Source organism: Dicentrarchus labrax, unplaced genomic scaffold (assembly GCF_905237075.1).
Source record: "Dicentrarchus labrax unplaced genomic scaffold, dlabrax2021, whole genome shotgun sequence".
In the NCBI taxonomy this organism is placed as follows: Eukaryota; Metazoa; Chordata; class Actinopteri; family Moronidae; genus Dicentrarchus; species Dicentrarchus labrax.
In genome coordinates this window covers 11,354,588-11,370,550 of record NW_026136701.1, presented here as the reverse complement: position 1 = coordinate 11,370,550, position 15,963 = coordinate 11,354,588, and the positions used below count along the sequence as shown (strand labels likewise).

Here is a 15,963-nt window from a genome sequence, read left to right as displayed (position 1 = left end):
TCCAGTGAGCCAACATGTAAAGCAACAACATCCTGACTCTGTTTGACTTAAATGAAACAGAACTTTAATTTGTATCATTGTTAACACCTGTGTTTACCCTACTATTTCATGTCAAAATGGCTACTGTGAAAAAGGTCTATTGTGTTTTAATGCAGAGTTCATGTCATATCAAGTCATCAGTTCCAAACTTGTAGAGTCAACATACAAGCCATCATTATGTCTGGGAAACCTGGATTTTTCTGAAAGGTCCAATATATACAATAATATTGAAGTACCTGAAAACCAAACAAGTATTGTAATTAAACCTAAATTTGATGGATATGGTACTGAACTGCATGAAGTTTAATTTTGTGGCCCCAAACCATCTGAAAAACGGGAGATTCTTGCACTCTGCTGGCAGAAAAGGCCAAGTTGATCCAAATTTCCAAATGTTTTCTCAGTGTAATTTTATGTGCAGTGTATTTAGTAAAAGCTGGGTGCTGTGACAGAAGTGCATTTCAGTTACTTTGGTCCCATCTAGTGGATGAGAAGTGAATAATAAAAAAAAAAGAAAGAAAGAATGCAAAGGCAAAGAACCCACAGGAATCAAGTAGCTCATTGTGCTGTATATCCAATCATCCTGCTTTTAATACAAAGTCAAGATACAATATCTACATCCATGGTTTGGAAGGAAAGAACAGGTACATAAGTGAGGGGGATGGCGTCATCAGAGCTGGCCCTCAACACATTTCATATTATGTGTGTGCCTTTTATATTTCTCTTGACACAATAATCATTAGAAATCCAAGGAATAACATATTTCATATATGTCACACACTGTCAAGACTTCTGGACCACACATAAATTTCATATCAGAATAATTTCAGATTTTAACAATAACTTTTGAGTGTGTGTGTGTGTGTGTGTGTGCGTGTAGCACTCTCTTTCAAAAATACACTTGCTACCATGTGCTTTCCAGCAAACTAAATACCAGCAGCTTGTCTGAGGTTGTCACCTACAGGTCTGCTCTATATATCTAATTTCTCTGATGCCCCTAAACCACATCACGTTGGGGTGGATCATACCTCTGTTGCTCTGATCACACCACTGCTGTGACTATGCAGGTCGAGTGAGGGAGGGCAATAAAAGGGCATCACTGTAAACTTAAACTAGGTCTGCCTCTAATGTACATCTCTAGCTAACTAGTCGGACATCAGTAATCAGTATCAAATAGCACCCTACACAGAGGGCATACTTTATCATAATAAAGCAAATAAAAAAGCACCAAAACTGACCATTAAAAATAAAAAAACAAACAGTGACAATATCATACTTTAACATTGGCTCGCCAAAGAAACAAGTAAACAACATCTTATTGGTTATAGTTGCTAGATATCCCAAATAAATAAATGAAAAACATACGTAAAAAGTAACAAAATAGAATAATAAATATCTTAAAAAATCATATGAAATAAATATGACAAAGTGAACGATAACAATAAGGCTTTTTTTTGCGACGATAAGAACTACATCACATCCAATCCCACGTTATATCTTGTGCTCAGACGTATGTAACTGTACTGTATAGGACTCCAATGATAGACTGTATGTACAAAATTGGTGAAATTGCCCAAGATTTCCGATGGACACTGGAACATCGCCGTGCTCTTCAATCACCACGTGGGACCAATTATGATTATATGTCAAATCAAGAAAAGATATATATCGATATCAAGGACGTGTGCAGTTGTACTGGAGGAGACAGAGGAGGAAAAAACATCATTTGGTTAAGTAGGGATGTTCTGTACAGTGTGATTTAGAAACGGAGAGAATTGTAATGGAGTTCAAATGGAGGTGGGATGATTGGGTGAGGGGAGAGGACTGTTGAAAGTGAGCAATTTAGTATTTTCGCTGATATTTTTGGGATTTCTCTCATTATCTTTCAGTAGCCTTAAATAGTAAAATATCAGAGTGATTTAACTGCAAAGTGGTGCAATTCAAGTAGGTAAGCTTCAGAGGAAGAAGATAATCAGGAAACAACTTTCATCCTCAGTTTAAGATACTGTATGACAATAAAAGTTTAGCACACAACGCGTAAACATTAAGCAGCATGTTAAAACACAAGAAATAAGTAGGCATAAGGCAAAGACATACAAGAAAAACACACAAAAAATCATGTCTGTAGAAATGGGCTAAGAACTGCTGCAAAGTTAAGAAACAAAGGCCTTGAAGCTCAATTCTTTCATTAGCATCTCTTTCAGTAAGCCACTGCTGAACTGACACAATGGGGCTGACATCAAGAGGAGCTGAGCTGGAGGATGAACAAGGACTACAGCAAATAGCAAGCAAGCTTTGTTAAATGAAGAATGCACTGGACTACAAATCTCAGCCCCGTTGAGGATATGATGGGCTTTAATCACTGTTCTGAGGCCAGCTGTTACTCAGCAAGGACGCGATTGGGGAGTGTGAACTGATCCTTGGCCAACGTGTTTAGAGTGGTCTCTAGTCTGACTCTATGTTAATGCTGGCTCTCCTTGCAGACCACAGTTCACGCTGCATGGTTTCTCTTGGCACTGTGCGTCGGGGTAGATGAGCATCCGCATGCTTCTCCAACAGTCCTCCGGGTGGTGAGTCCGCACTGTAGGCTTTTGCTGGGGCATAACCTAGTCCTCTGCTTTAAACTATAACCAGAACTACCTGTGTTAGCAGTAGACACCTTTGAAATAGACTCACGGACACATAGAAATGTTCACCTTTGCACTTCATAACCCCCTTAGTACACCAAACCAATAGATACAAAGTTGAGGATAAAAAGCCCATTTAGGGTGCAGCAAATATCCAGGCTCTTTGTGTTTTTGTTTTTTTTTCTTTTTGTTTTTTTTTTATACACATATAGTATCATAATTCCTGTTCAGAAGCCGTTTGTATTTCACTGGTTCATATTGGAGATAGCTGACCACAACACACATGTATTATACGTCCTTCACACTGGAACACTGAGGTAAGTATATGGATTACACATGGACAGTCTCCACACCCACCAGCTCCTCGGGGGGAAACTCCTGATGAGTGTGGTTGCTGTTAGACACAGATTTGTTGTTGCTGTTTTTGTTGTTGCTTTTTGTCCTTGTTGGTTGTCCCGGTTCCCGGAAAAAGTTTCAATGTTCACGTTATTTCAGGCCGTCTTTTTCTTCTTTCACTTGTTGGTTTTGTTTGTGGACCTCGAAGCAGAAAGATGGATGGATGGTTGTCTCTTCACTTACGTTGCATAGTGGTCAAAGCTACCCAGGTACTCGAGAGCAGCCTGATAGCAGAACTGGTACTCATCCTGGGTGAGAGAGAGAGGGTGCAGATTGAATTAAATTAAATATATCATTGTTACAAACTTGGTGCTGGGTCCAGCAAAAACTATAGCAGCAGAGGCTAAAATCCTGACTTTACTGTCTGTTGGGACTGATGAGTGATGTTGAATTGTTCAGATAAATTAAGGATTAAGTGTTCCTTTACGGGTTGAGAACATTATCATGCATTGTAAAACAGGAGGGTGATAAAAGGTAAATTGCAGACTTGAATCACATTAAAATATTTCTTATATTTGTTGATTTAAACTAACTCAGGTTTTTAAGGTGGTTTGCCTTACCTGTAGGTGCCTATATTTTATCATCAATGGAATAATATTATTATCCATGTTATGTTTATTTCAATAGTATTTTTAAAAAGTCAAGTTGAACTATTCACAAAGAAAATCTAATTGTTTAAAATATCTATGATCAGCCAAATATAAACAGTAAAAATATAAAAAATATAGCTGTGAGCAGCACCAACTGTGTGCCGCATCAGTACTGTCCTTGCTTGTGTCTCTGCCCTGCTTAATGAATCAGGGAGTCCCACATGCTGTTCAGTGTTTACCTCAGTCTGCACCATGGCTGGTCTCTGTGTGCGCAACATTTTGACAGTCTGGAAAATGTCCACCGCCCCTTCGTAACGCATCCTCTCCAGGACAATACTCAGAGTGATGAAGACACCTGTCCGCCCCACGCCAGCACTACAGCCACAAAAAAAACATTTTACCATAATTTACAATTTGCCAGAGCTCAGACAACGGCATGCTGCATTCTGACCAACCAACTTACTTTCCTTGAACAATTAATAGTTTCATCCTGAGCTGCTACTAAGATAAACCCTGCTGTTTACCTGCAGTGAACACTGATTGGTCCATCCTGGCCAAACTGCTCCTTGGTTTTGTGCACTTGGCCAATAAAATCGATGAAGCCCTCCCCAGATTTGGGCACACCTTGCTCTGGCCAATCAGTGAACTGGAACTGGCGCACTGTCCGCGATTGGCCATCCTAGGGGAATGAGGAGATGATAAGACATATCAAGATATTTATCCTTGAAATGTGTCATTATTGCCTGTGTGAGGTAATTATTACAAAAAGACTATTTAAAGTGCTTCTTCTTGCTGTATTGACTGAGGAGGGAGACTCTGCCAGGCCATATCCTTTTTTTCCCCTCTAATGATTACTGTTATCTGACCCTGGATCAGTGGCTGTGGTTAACTTCAAGCTGTAACGTCAGTGCGTCTGCTATTGTCAGCCACTCAGTAGGCAATTACATCTTTTCTCTTCTGCTCAGCCTTTCTGACTCCCCTTTAATGGAGATCAATAGAGCATCTGTCAATGTGGCGTCAGTGCAGGACAGGCTTGACTGGCGTTATCCATAACTAACACATATGTGCAGGAGCAGACAGGCACACACACACACACACACACACACACACACACACACACACACACACACACACACACACACACACTGTCAAGGTAATCTGGAGACAGCGTGGTTGAATGGGTAATTTAGTGCTGCTTGTCGATAAATACTAACCTGTTGTGTTACACACATACACATACAACACACACACTAAGCAACACACACGACAGGTCGATAGGACAGGCTTTGCACCACTGCCTTCTAGCAACACTGATGGATTGGGAATAGGGCAGAAAAGTCAAGGAGTGTAATGTTACACTGCTGTTTGGATACAACATACAACATGAGGACAAGTCATTATACACAAAGACACCATGAACCCACCCTGGCATCCGTAACTTTGAACTCCCGGAGGATGTACTGAGGCATGTTGTACTCAGCCATGGGGTCCACCACAAAGTATTGGTACCTGGCTGAGCGCTCAGCGGGCCAGTACTGGTGACACTTCTCCTGAGAGAGCAGAACAGAAGAAAAAAGTATTGATGACATTGTGTACAGGGCTGAAATGTGTTGTTATTTGTAGCACTTTGTGTGTATACTTAATTTGTCCCTACCCGTCCCATTTCTCTCAGTTTAGTGAGCATGACCACTATAGTGGAGTTGTGTTCCCACAGCATCCTCCAGAAGTCTTCTGTAGTCTCAGCCAGTGGACCCTGGGTGGCAATGTAGCCTCTCTGCTGCCTACAAACACACACACACACACACACACACACACACACACACACACACACACACACACACACATAAACACATACATTATGAAGCCACCTCCTCCCTGTTTCTTCCTCTGTCAAGCATCAGACTAAAAAGGGGGTCAGGCTTCAGGCAAAGAAGAGGAACAGTCAAAACATGTGTGTACAACCACACTGAATGCCTGAATCATCAGTGTCCATCCCGTTCACCAGGACCAAAAAGTGAGTGCTGTGCAGCGAGACAAATAGCGTGAACATGTATACAGTAACGACAGATCTGACAGGACATGACAGGTGAGAGCACTGCGGTGAAAACCTATCCCATCTATTCACTCATCAAGCCATCAAAAGAGGATGAGGGGGTCAGGTCATATTAGTGTTTTCAGGACGAAAACATACCTGTATCCGTCTATGTAGCTGGCATTGATGTAGTCTGAGCCCTCCAGGCCTCTGATTGGCTGGAGGCAGACGCGGGTGGTTTCGTAGGGCATGATGTTGACCAGTCGATTCTTGAATTTGTTGCAAGGCAGGTTGGCTGTGACGAACCGGGACGTGTGGGCTTTGGTATTAGCCAGACGCTGGATGGAGAGAGAAAATGTGAATGTGTTCAAACTTCAGTAAAGTAAATGATCTATTTTGTGTGCAAGAGTGCAGGATTATTTGCCAGGTTAGCTAATGTACAATGTTACTGTATACTATACTCTGGTGGTTCCCAACTTTCAAGCAGTTGTGAGATGAGAGGAAGCGAGATAGGATTTATTTTTCTGTTATACATGTGTACAACATTTCCAGGCCCCAAAATATTATTCAAAGGAAGCAATTTAAAAATCTTTTTTGAACTGCTCACAACTCATACAGACATGCAGGTTCAGTAAGGAGCCACAAACCAAAGAACATTTTGGAACCACTTCTATACCTCTTTTCAGACAAAATCTCAGAATGTCATTTTGTACACAATGGAGCATATTTTCCTACCATTTAATTTTTTTATTTTCATTTAAACACTTTCCCTTGCCCTCTCCCCTACCTTGAACTCCAGCTCCATGCCTGTGACATGCTCCCCGCTCTCCACCTTGGACAGCTTCTGCATGTAGGAGTACAGACTCCTGGCGGCCACCTCAGTGTTCCCGCAGGCCACAGCCTCCAGCAGGGCCTCGTGGATGAAGCTGTATTGGTCCTCTGTCTGCACCATGTAGTTCCTCTGTGAGCGCATCAGTGTCACATGACCGTAGATGTCCACGGTGCGCTCGTGTCGAATGCGCTCCAGCATGGCGTCGATGACGATAAAACAGCCGGTGCGACCAACACCAGCACTAACAGAGTGAGAGGAATAAGTGGGATGTCAGTTGACTGATAGGGAGGATTCCATTTAAAGGAGTGGTACATTTTGGGAAATGGGCTTATTTGCTTTCTTTCACAGAGGTAGATGAGAAGATTGATACCACTTCTGTCTATCAAATATGAAGGTATAGCCAGCAGCTAGTTAGCTTAGCTTTGCATTAGACTGAAAAAGGATGAAGAGATCCACCTACCAGCTCCTCTAAAGCTAATTACTAATTACTAATTAACACATTTTATCTTGTTTGTTAAATCTGTACAAAAAACCTTAATGTTAAAATGACAAGTTATGGTACCCAGAGGCTATTGGACTATTTCTTGAGAGACTTCATGGAGTCTCGACTGGCAACTAATGGCGACTCCAGAAGTTACTGCACCCAGCCCCTCACATTAACACCATACAACCAAAACTTTTTGTCTTCACACTTGGGTATATTTAAAAATCAGACTCTCAAGACAGGAAATGAGCTAATTTCCCAAAGTGTCAAACTATCCCTTTAAGATAAAGGTGTACGATACCTGCAGTGAGCGATAATTGGTCCGGCGTCAGGAGGGTTGCAAGCTTTGACCCTGCGGAGGAAGTTGAGGAAGGGGGTCGGATACTCTGGCACACCGTGATCTGGCCAGGCTGTAAACTGGAACTGACGTACTTCTCTCCGTTCACTGCTGCCGCTCTGATATGACAGGACAAGGAATTATTGTTTGTACATGTGCATGTATATGCTTCATCCCTTTTGCATTACTGAATGTGACAACACAAACCCCATCAAGTAGTTAAAGGGAACAGACACAGTTGACAATTTGTTTGAGTGCCGTTTCTTAGATATATCTACATTAATCATGACACCATCCTAATTACTGCCAGTCATACGAGCCACAAATAACTTCATACAGAATGTCTAAGAAGCTTTTAAATTGATTTATGCAAAATAACAATCCTATATCGTATAAAGAAAAGAAATAGCACAAATATACGAGAGTGTAAACAAACAGGAATAATACTATCATTGCTGAATATTTCATGTGCATTATTCTCTACTGTATGACAGATTTCCTAACTTGACGTTTCACAACACATCAACAAAAATTTAGAAAAGCGGTGCTACACTTGGATGCTACAGTTGGATGCTACAGTTGGCCTAGTTTCTGTGTTTGTAAGTAGGCCACAGACACACGCTAGTCTGACGGTCTTAGATTAGCCCTGTGCTATAAGAAAGTGCTCTGCTTCCAACAGTGATCAAATCTCAGAGCCTGACACAGGGAGGCTGGCCTGGTTTCAGCACTCCATGAAGCCCAGAGTAATCTATTCTCCTCCGCATGTCCACATGAACTACTCATTCAGTGACAGTGGAAATTCATGATTACTCCGGTTGCTCCTGGTTCCTAACTGTAAACCCAAGAGACCAAAGAAGGTTTTGGTGGCAGTAATTAATAGAGGAAAATGGCAGAGTGGTGAGGTGGACACAGAGGGAGGGGGAGAAAAAAAGAGCTAAATAATTTACCTTATGCAAAGAAAGGGTGCGGACACAGAAAGTGGCCAGCTCCATTGTGTCCAGCAGGGTGACCTGGATCATCCCATATGTCTCTGTGCCGCGGCTTGGCCAGTACTGGTCACACTTTATCTACACAGATACAGGTAAAGCATCATCATCATCATCATCATCATCATCATCATCATCATCATCATCCCTTCAACTATTACTGTTTTCAGATTGAACTAAAACAACATTCTTCTTGAACTATACATTTCGGGTAAACCAAAACATATATGGGTATGTAACAGCAGGTTAGTGAGTGAAGGACTGGTTTCCTACCCGTGACTTCTCCTCCAGGCGCGTCATCATGACGACAGATGCTGCCCGCTGCTCCCACACCATCCTCCAAAAGTCCCCAAACGTCTCTGCCAGTGGCCCCTGGGTAGCGATGTAAGCATTCTGCTTCCTGTAGCCATCAATGTAGTTGGCGTTGATGTAGTCGCTCCCCAGGATACCTGCAAACGAGACACTGGTGAGGCTCTTGCTAAACTGCAATCTGCATAAGCGACATAATGAATTAACCTCCGTGTATGACATCAAACAGCCTAACGAACTGTGTTGTTTCTGGCAGCCGCGGCCTCCAACAGACGGCTGCTGGATGACTAGCGGAGGACAGCAAACAAACAAGACTCCGTCGGTGTAAATTCATGAGCTCCAGATCAAATCCATTCTCCCCCTTCTTGTTCCGGAGGAGTGCTGGTTGCACTTGAATGCACCCACGCTGTTTGTCAGTCTCATGCCACTGCACACAGCCACTCCTGAGTACTGTTTGCAATTTCAGATTTCATCCATCATGCAGCCCCGCCCCCCTCCCTTCAGGTTCAAGACAAATATGCTCAGACTCTCCCATTAGAATCTCTAAACATTTTCTTTAACTTGCTGTTCTCAGCTTTTCCTCACCTTCTATGGGAGCCAGGATGACCCTGGTGTGGTCATACGCTATGACGTTAGCGTAGCGGTTTTTGGGCTTGTTGACCTCCAGGTTCGAGTGCTCCCAGGTGAACTGCTGACTAGGGTCGATAGACTGGGGAGAAGCAACAAACACACACACATTAACAATGCGTGGAGGCATATTTAGTAGTGCATTTGAGGATAATGGAAAGAGAGTGCTCTGTAATGTAGACAAGTTGCAGCAATAAATTGCAGAGCTGAATAAAACATGAACATATACTCTGCGTACAGAGATACAAATGTTAAATAAGATTTGCTTTATGAAGCGAAGGTTTAACAGGCTTAACATCTCTAAACAATAAGGATGTCATCTATTTATATGGAATAATAATGTATTTCTCACCTCGTACTCCTGGGAGAGTCTCAGGTTGTCGTTAGCTTTCAGCAGTTCGATGTGCTCAGCCAGCTCGCTGATGGGGATCGGAGGATGGCTCATCATTCCTGTGTGACAACAAGGGCCAGAGGAGCAAGGGGGTCAGAGGTGCCGCAGACTCCAGCGGAATAACCTAAATTACTGCAGGTCAACATCACTCATATGCAAAGATGTGAAGATAATTATACAATCAGAGAACATCACATATCATTAAGGAATACGCTGAGGCGGAAAATCAATTTTGATCCATGTGCGAGGACAAAGTGAGGCAAGTCTTGTTTGTTTGTAAATTGCTTTTCTTTGATAAATTACTTTCTCTGTGATCAGAGAAGCAACGATTCAGAGAAAACAAACACAGACAGAACACTAATTAGGAGGGTTGGGCACACACATGCATGCACGCACGCACACACGCACGCACACACACACACACACACACACACACACACACACACACACACACACACACACACACACACACACAGGAAACAACCTATGCTTCCTGCAGTGGTTTTGTTTTCACAGCTGGAGCGAGAAAAGAGAAGTTATAGAAATCCATTGTCCGTTCAAAAACCAAACAGCTACAACAATAAATCAAAGCTATGTAAACAATAAACACAATCCATTTAAAGTCAGAATGCATTCTCAGTGTTTCTTGAATTGTAATACATGTCAGTGCACTATGGAGAGCATTTAAGTCATTCCGCTGCTACAACTATAAAAAAAACAGGCTCATATGAATGGTTATTTTATTCTTCAGCCCGGCACTGCAGCAGCCCACAGGTAATCACGACAAAACGCTCCTGTCACGACCAAAATGACCTCAGATAGCATCAGCCGGTTTCGCTGGAAACAAATTTCATCTTTGCCGAGCATCTCAAAAGCACAAATCTCAGGGGAGGAGAAGTGGGTGAGGTGGGAGCTTCAAGGTTACAGCCACATGGGACTAAAAGAAATTCTGATGATAGAAGAGAAGAGCTGAGGTGCTTTATTCTGTGGGTTTTACTTCGCTTTCAAGGAACATCAAAAAAAAAAAAAAAAAAGACTACAGACCTTCATCTATGAATTTAATAAAATACAATATCATTTTACTTTATATATCCTGGCAGCCGGTAAAGACTAAACCTTTCTCCCTGGTGACACATCTTGCCACCTTTTCCACAAGGACCCTTCAAGGCCTCTATAAACTGCAACCATGAAAATATAGTGAGAACAGTGATTAAATTCCTCCAAGCCACGTATGTTTCTTGGATGCTGTTAATTTAATGGGAGAACTGAAAGCGAAGCATCATCGGCCTGGTGCCACCACCAAAGCAGCTGTGTTGTTAGATCTCACTCTGTAGGGGGTGGGGAGCGTCAAAATCCATGTAGTTACTTCACAGTGGGGTTTTAGTTGGTTATGCTGGCGAGGCCAGAGTCAATTCCTTTACAAATGATCACGGTTAACCCACGACGCACCTTTTGATATAGCAATTTGACCATTAAACCCAACTCAGAAACATCTGAGAGCGATAAGACAGATTTCTGTCTTTCTGTGCTATCTGCAGCCTGGCATGTGAAATGTGGGCGAGCGGAGATGATCCGATTTTGTCACACCGTTATGACTCATCTGTGACTAAGTACTGACTGTACTACCTGGGCAGCGGCCATTTTGATCTGTAGCTGCCAGGTACATGCTGGTTGTGATGCGGAGGAGTGCGTTCACAATCTTGTCTGCATAATCTCACTATAGTTAAAATTAGTCGCATGAATATTTCATTATCAAACGATGAGCAATCGGAAGTATACTTTAGTATGCAAATACAAAGTGTGTATTTGGGTGCCTGTGTGGGTACAGGCTTCATACCGGGAGTCTGGAAGTTGATGCGTCTCATCTCTACAGGGTCTGTCGGGTGATGGGCCATCATCTCTGCGTTGCTCAAAAGGCTCTTGGTTCCAGGCTCAGAGTCCTTGCGCTTGCTGCTCAAACACCAGTGAGTCAAAAGAGCAATTAGCACATGCAAACAACCAGAGAGAGAAAATCTGACTCAGTACTGACACATCATTAGCATAGCTACTTGAATTGAGTAAATAGTGCATTAACAGATATGGTGTTTTACGGCTTTGTACAAGTTCTCTGTACAGCATCTGGTATTGTGTAATTGCTGTGGGTTAAAATGAACAAAGAGCTTGACATTGGCTTAATCTTACCTGTCAGGTTTGCTGCTTCCAGTGAAACAAGAGCAAGGAAGGAATAATTAGAGGGAGAAAAGGAAGGAAACAGACAGATTGTTAGAGAGGGAGATCAATATTTTGCATTAGTATTCAAAAGCTTGATGGCTTGCAGCAGATATCGCAGGCCTGCAGCTGGGTCAGTCTGTTTCATGGCTGTCTGAGGGGAGAAACAAACTTCTAAATTGGAACTAATTTGGTGAAAATCAGACTGAAAGGTGAGCATTTGAGGCAGAATAGCCAAACATTAAACAATGCTGGTATGGGAAATATGAGTTGGAGCTGCTGACAGAATGTAGCATGATAGACGTAATGTATCTAATCTAAAATAGGGCTGGAAATATTCAACATTTTTCTTTCTGGCAACAAATCCCAAAAGACCAAAACTAACAATGATTGATCCAGCAGTATTAACAAGTATTGTCTGCGTAGCCAAAGCCTGATTTGGCTCATAATTCTGTCTATAGAGCTCCACTGTTGTCCAAAAATATTAAAAATGCATCAATGAGTCACACCATTGCAATCAATGACATGTTCCTTCATTACCATGAAGGCACACACACACACACACACACACACACACACACACACACACACACACACACACACACACACACACACACACACACACTGTAGTTTATTTGGAGTATATCCCACAAACGCCATCCTGCTGCCATAAATACTCACTATTTATGGCAGCAGGATTAATGCACCAAATGTGTTTTAATCCATCGCCATACATAGCCCCCCAAAAATACATACAAAATACATTATTTAGTCCCATTTGAGTAACATTTGCTAAAAACTGCAGTGCACACCTGTTTTAGGGTTAGGGTCATGTTTTTTTAAACATGACAATATATATTTGTGACCCATTTTTACCAGTATTACCAGTAAGAATGAATAGGGGCTGAAGAGACACAAACAGAGAAAAATCATAATCAAAGCTAAACATTATGGTTTTATGTTATTGAGTTTATCTGTCCCACTCACTTTTTGTAAAGGAGGATAGCGATGACGATGCAGATGATGAAGACCACAGCCAGGACAGGTCCAACCACCCAGATCAGACCATCGCCAGCGTCGAGGGGCTGGGGGTCTGAATCTGGGGCAATCACAGGGTCTGTGTAGCGGCTGGCCACATACATTTTCTGTGAGAAACCAGGCACATAGTCAGGAAATGCGTGCAAGTGTTGTTTTAGAGATAACTGATTAAATCATAGCAGCTTTAGTGGACTTTTTTTAATCAGAGAGAAGGGTGTGAATTTTGGTATTTCTCAGCAATTTGTTTCATCTCAGTGGACAAAATAGCAGGAGCACATGACAAAGAAATTGATAACAGACATTCACAGTCTTAAAAAAAGTCCAAACCACAGCTCTTGCACCAAGTCTCGACAAAATGTAACCCTCTAAGGTAGTATTCACTGCAAAGCTGTTGCACTGGACTTGTTTTATATGTACATGTCATGTGTGTATGAGATTATATTTGATTAGTCTAAGCATTTTAAACTATTTATTTAGAAAGTACCTAAGCTTACTGACATTTCATGTGTTTTTATAATGACAATAAACTGAACAAAGTGCCTTTTTATTAGTTCGGAAGGACTTTTTAAGACCATCCCCTGGGATGAAAGTGTTCCTCATAAAAAACATCCAATAAAAAATAAAATCCATCCTAATTCAAGTTGTATATTTACGTTTATTCCAATTCAAATGCACATATACTCGCAGTGCACAAGGCAATATCTCTTCCACTGCCACAGTAGGTACACTCACTCTTTATTAGCAGTGGCGATGGAAGTACGTGAAGGTTATTGCCTTTTGCTTACAACGCTTTGACTGACGTGCATTTTATTGTTTTAGCAGCAAGGCTTTATTGATTACAATGTATAGTGACAGCCTGCAGGAGAGAAACACAGGCAGCGGGGAATGAGGGAGTGGTTATAAACACGGAAAGAAAAGAGATGTGACACGGTGGCTTTTTTACCCCGGTTGTGGAGTTGAGCTCCGCCAGGATGAAGAAGACGTACTCCTGCCCTGGGTCTAGAGCTCGGTTCTCAAAGCCTCCGTAGTCCAGCTGGTCCCCCAGAGTGAAGAAGGCTGGTAGGGTGACAGGTGTGAAACGGGCTGTGATGTAAGCCCGACGCAGGTCCACCTGCTTCTGCTGCCGAGAATCCCTCTGCCTTTGACTGATGTCTTTTAACAGCTGAGGAAGAGAGGAGAAAAAGAGAGAAACAGAGAGAGGGAAGACACAGGCAAGAAATATTAGGCGTTCCAATATCTATGACTAATGTTTAAACGCTGATATTGAATTATTAAGGGTAAGCTTTGCCAGGAGTTCTTCGCAATGGGATTGTGTGTGTGTGTTTATAGGTCCTTTCCTCCTTCCAGGCACAGACATCAGTGGGTGCTGTCATTGTTGTGGTTCTCACCTCCTCTAGGTCCATTTCATCTGGGCTCTTGAGGTGTCTAATGACGCCACGGCCTCTCCTCAGTGGAACCACAACAACATAAACATTCCTGTGGGAGCAGAGGAGGACAAGCAACATAACACCAGTTGCACTGATACAATAGCAAACATGTCTCAAACTACTTTCATATTTCCTTGCCAGCTTGCTGCACTACATCTAACATCTTTTCAGTCAGGCAGTGTTATCATACCCCACATCTTCAGAGATTATAATCATCTGACCTACAGCAAGTACAGCAAGTCTCACTGTCTATGAAAGCCATGAGCACTACCTTATACACTGTAACATCTGAAACTGTCTCTTTCAGTCTTACTTGATAGGAGTGCGAGTCTCCAGCGACGGCAGGATTATGGTGACTGTGGTCTCGGTGTCACGGGCGTGGTCAATCTCAGGACGGCGGATGGTGATTGGTGGCGAGGTCTTGGCGGAGATGCGGTGGCGGAGGCCTCCCATGTTGCCCTCTGGAGCAGTGATCTTAAAGTCGTAGCTTGTGTCAGGCTGAAGGTTTGGGATGACTGCCTTTCTCAGACGAGCGTCCACCTCCATCTTCTGTCGGTTATATTCCACCTGGGGGATAGGAAGGGTTAGTGAAGTTTGAATAACGGGTAAATGAAAAAGATTATTATTTATGTACTGTATGCCATATATTATATATATTCTATGCCTAAATCAAAACAACAACATTTTTTATCATAAGACCCTGGAAATTATTAAATTTGGAAATGACATTTCCAAGGGTTTACTTCAAACACTCCAACACCACATTTGAAATTAAAAGTCAAACTTTTAGGGAAATATGCTTATTCAATTTCTTGCCCAGAGTTATGATGTCTTTTTTGGATGGATTAAACAAATGAGATGAGACCGAGTGAGCCTCAGATGCTGGTCAGCGGACTTTGTTATATATAATAAATGTTCATCTTCATGTAACTTTTTAGAGTAATATTCCATGAACTTCTACATAAACACTTTCACAGTTGGGAGTATAAGGGTTGGTACCATGCATACTAAAAATACATAAACTTATATTAATGTGAAGTATTATAATCAAAAAACACCAGGCAACTGTTACAACAAATTTTACTTAATAAATTATCTCAAGAAATTATAGACTAAGCATTTGTCAGCACACATGCACATGCCGATGGACGTACAGTGAAGCGGTAGGGGTTGCTGCTCTCTGGAAACTCCCAGGTCAGAAGAACACTGGTCTCAGTGGCCAGATTGACAGAAAAATTCCTGGGTACATCTGAGAGGCAAACAAACAAAACAAACTGTTACTTCTGATGAAATATTTTATTTAAATCAGTGCCTCCCCTGCTTTCCCACTGCAAAACCTGTAAAAATGGAAAACACGTCAGTTTCTAAGGGAAGAACACATGATGATTAGGAGGATGGGCAGGTGATGAGGATAGTGGATGGCAAGAGTAATAAGTACAAATAAGAGACAAATCGGCTGCAGGAATGTGACATGCCACATTCTCAGAGTGTAAGATTGTGTTTGTTAGACTCAGAATTCAACATGTCAGCAAAGGCTTTGGAAAAGGTGAAAGTGGAGGTTTATCAGATAAAAACAGCTTACCTGCAGATACAGCACCAGATGCCGGTTTTCGCTTGAATTGAGACTGAACACTTACCTTCTG

At 42.1% G+C, this 15,963-nt stretch overlaps 1 protein-coding gene across 1 annotated transcript in view; it reads right to left on the bottom strand.

Moving 5' to 3' along the window:
* Positions 1 to 594: 594 nt before the first annotated feature.
* LOC127367720 (receptor-type tyrosine-protein phosphatase S) overlaps positions 595 to 15,963 on the bottom strand; it is a 70,020-nt gene continuing 54,651 nt past the window's right edge. Inside the window, exons 17-35 of the mRNA XM_051407790.1 lie at positions 15,475 to 15,569; positions 14,634 to 14,887; positions 14,282 to 14,369; positions 13,837 to 14,055; positions 12,843 to 13,000; positions 11,829 to 11,843; positions 11,485 to 11,600; positions 9,609 to 9,706; positions 9,215 to 9,338; positions 8,594 to 8,769; positions 8,282 to 8,401; positions 7,299 to 7,453; positions 6,469 to 6,754; positions 5,841 to 6,019; positions 5,304 to 5,430; positions 5,074 to 5,199; positions 4,174 to 4,328; positions 3,889 to 4,024; positions 595 to 3,307 (exon numbers count right to left, since the gene is read on the bottom strand). Coding sequence (XP_051263750.1) covers positions 3,239 to 3,307; positions 3,889 to 4,024; positions 4,174 to 4,328; positions 5,074 to 5,199; positions 5,304 to 5,430; positions 5,841 to 6,019; positions 6,469 to 6,754; positions 7,299 to 7,453; positions 8,282 to 8,401; positions 8,594 to 8,769; positions 9,215 to 9,338; positions 9,609 to 9,706; positions 11,485 to 11,600; positions 11,829 to 11,843; positions 12,843 to 13,000; positions 13,837 to 14,055; positions 14,282 to 14,369; positions 14,634 to 14,887; positions 15,475 to 15,569 — 2,696 coding nt within the window. The 3' untranslated portion in view covers positions 595 to 3,238. The remainder of the gene's footprint in view (positions 3,308 to 3,888; positions 4,025 to 4,173; positions 4,329 to 5,073; positions 5,200 to 5,303; positions 5,431 to 5,840; positions 6,020 to 6,468; positions 6,755 to 7,298; positions 7,454 to 8,281; positions 8,402 to 8,593; positions 8,770 to 9,214; positions 9,339 to 9,608; positions 9,707 to 11,484; positions 11,601 to 11,828; positions 11,844 to 12,842; positions 13,001 to 13,836; positions 14,056 to 14,281; positions 14,370 to 14,633; positions 14,888 to 15,474; positions 15,570 to 15,963) is intronic.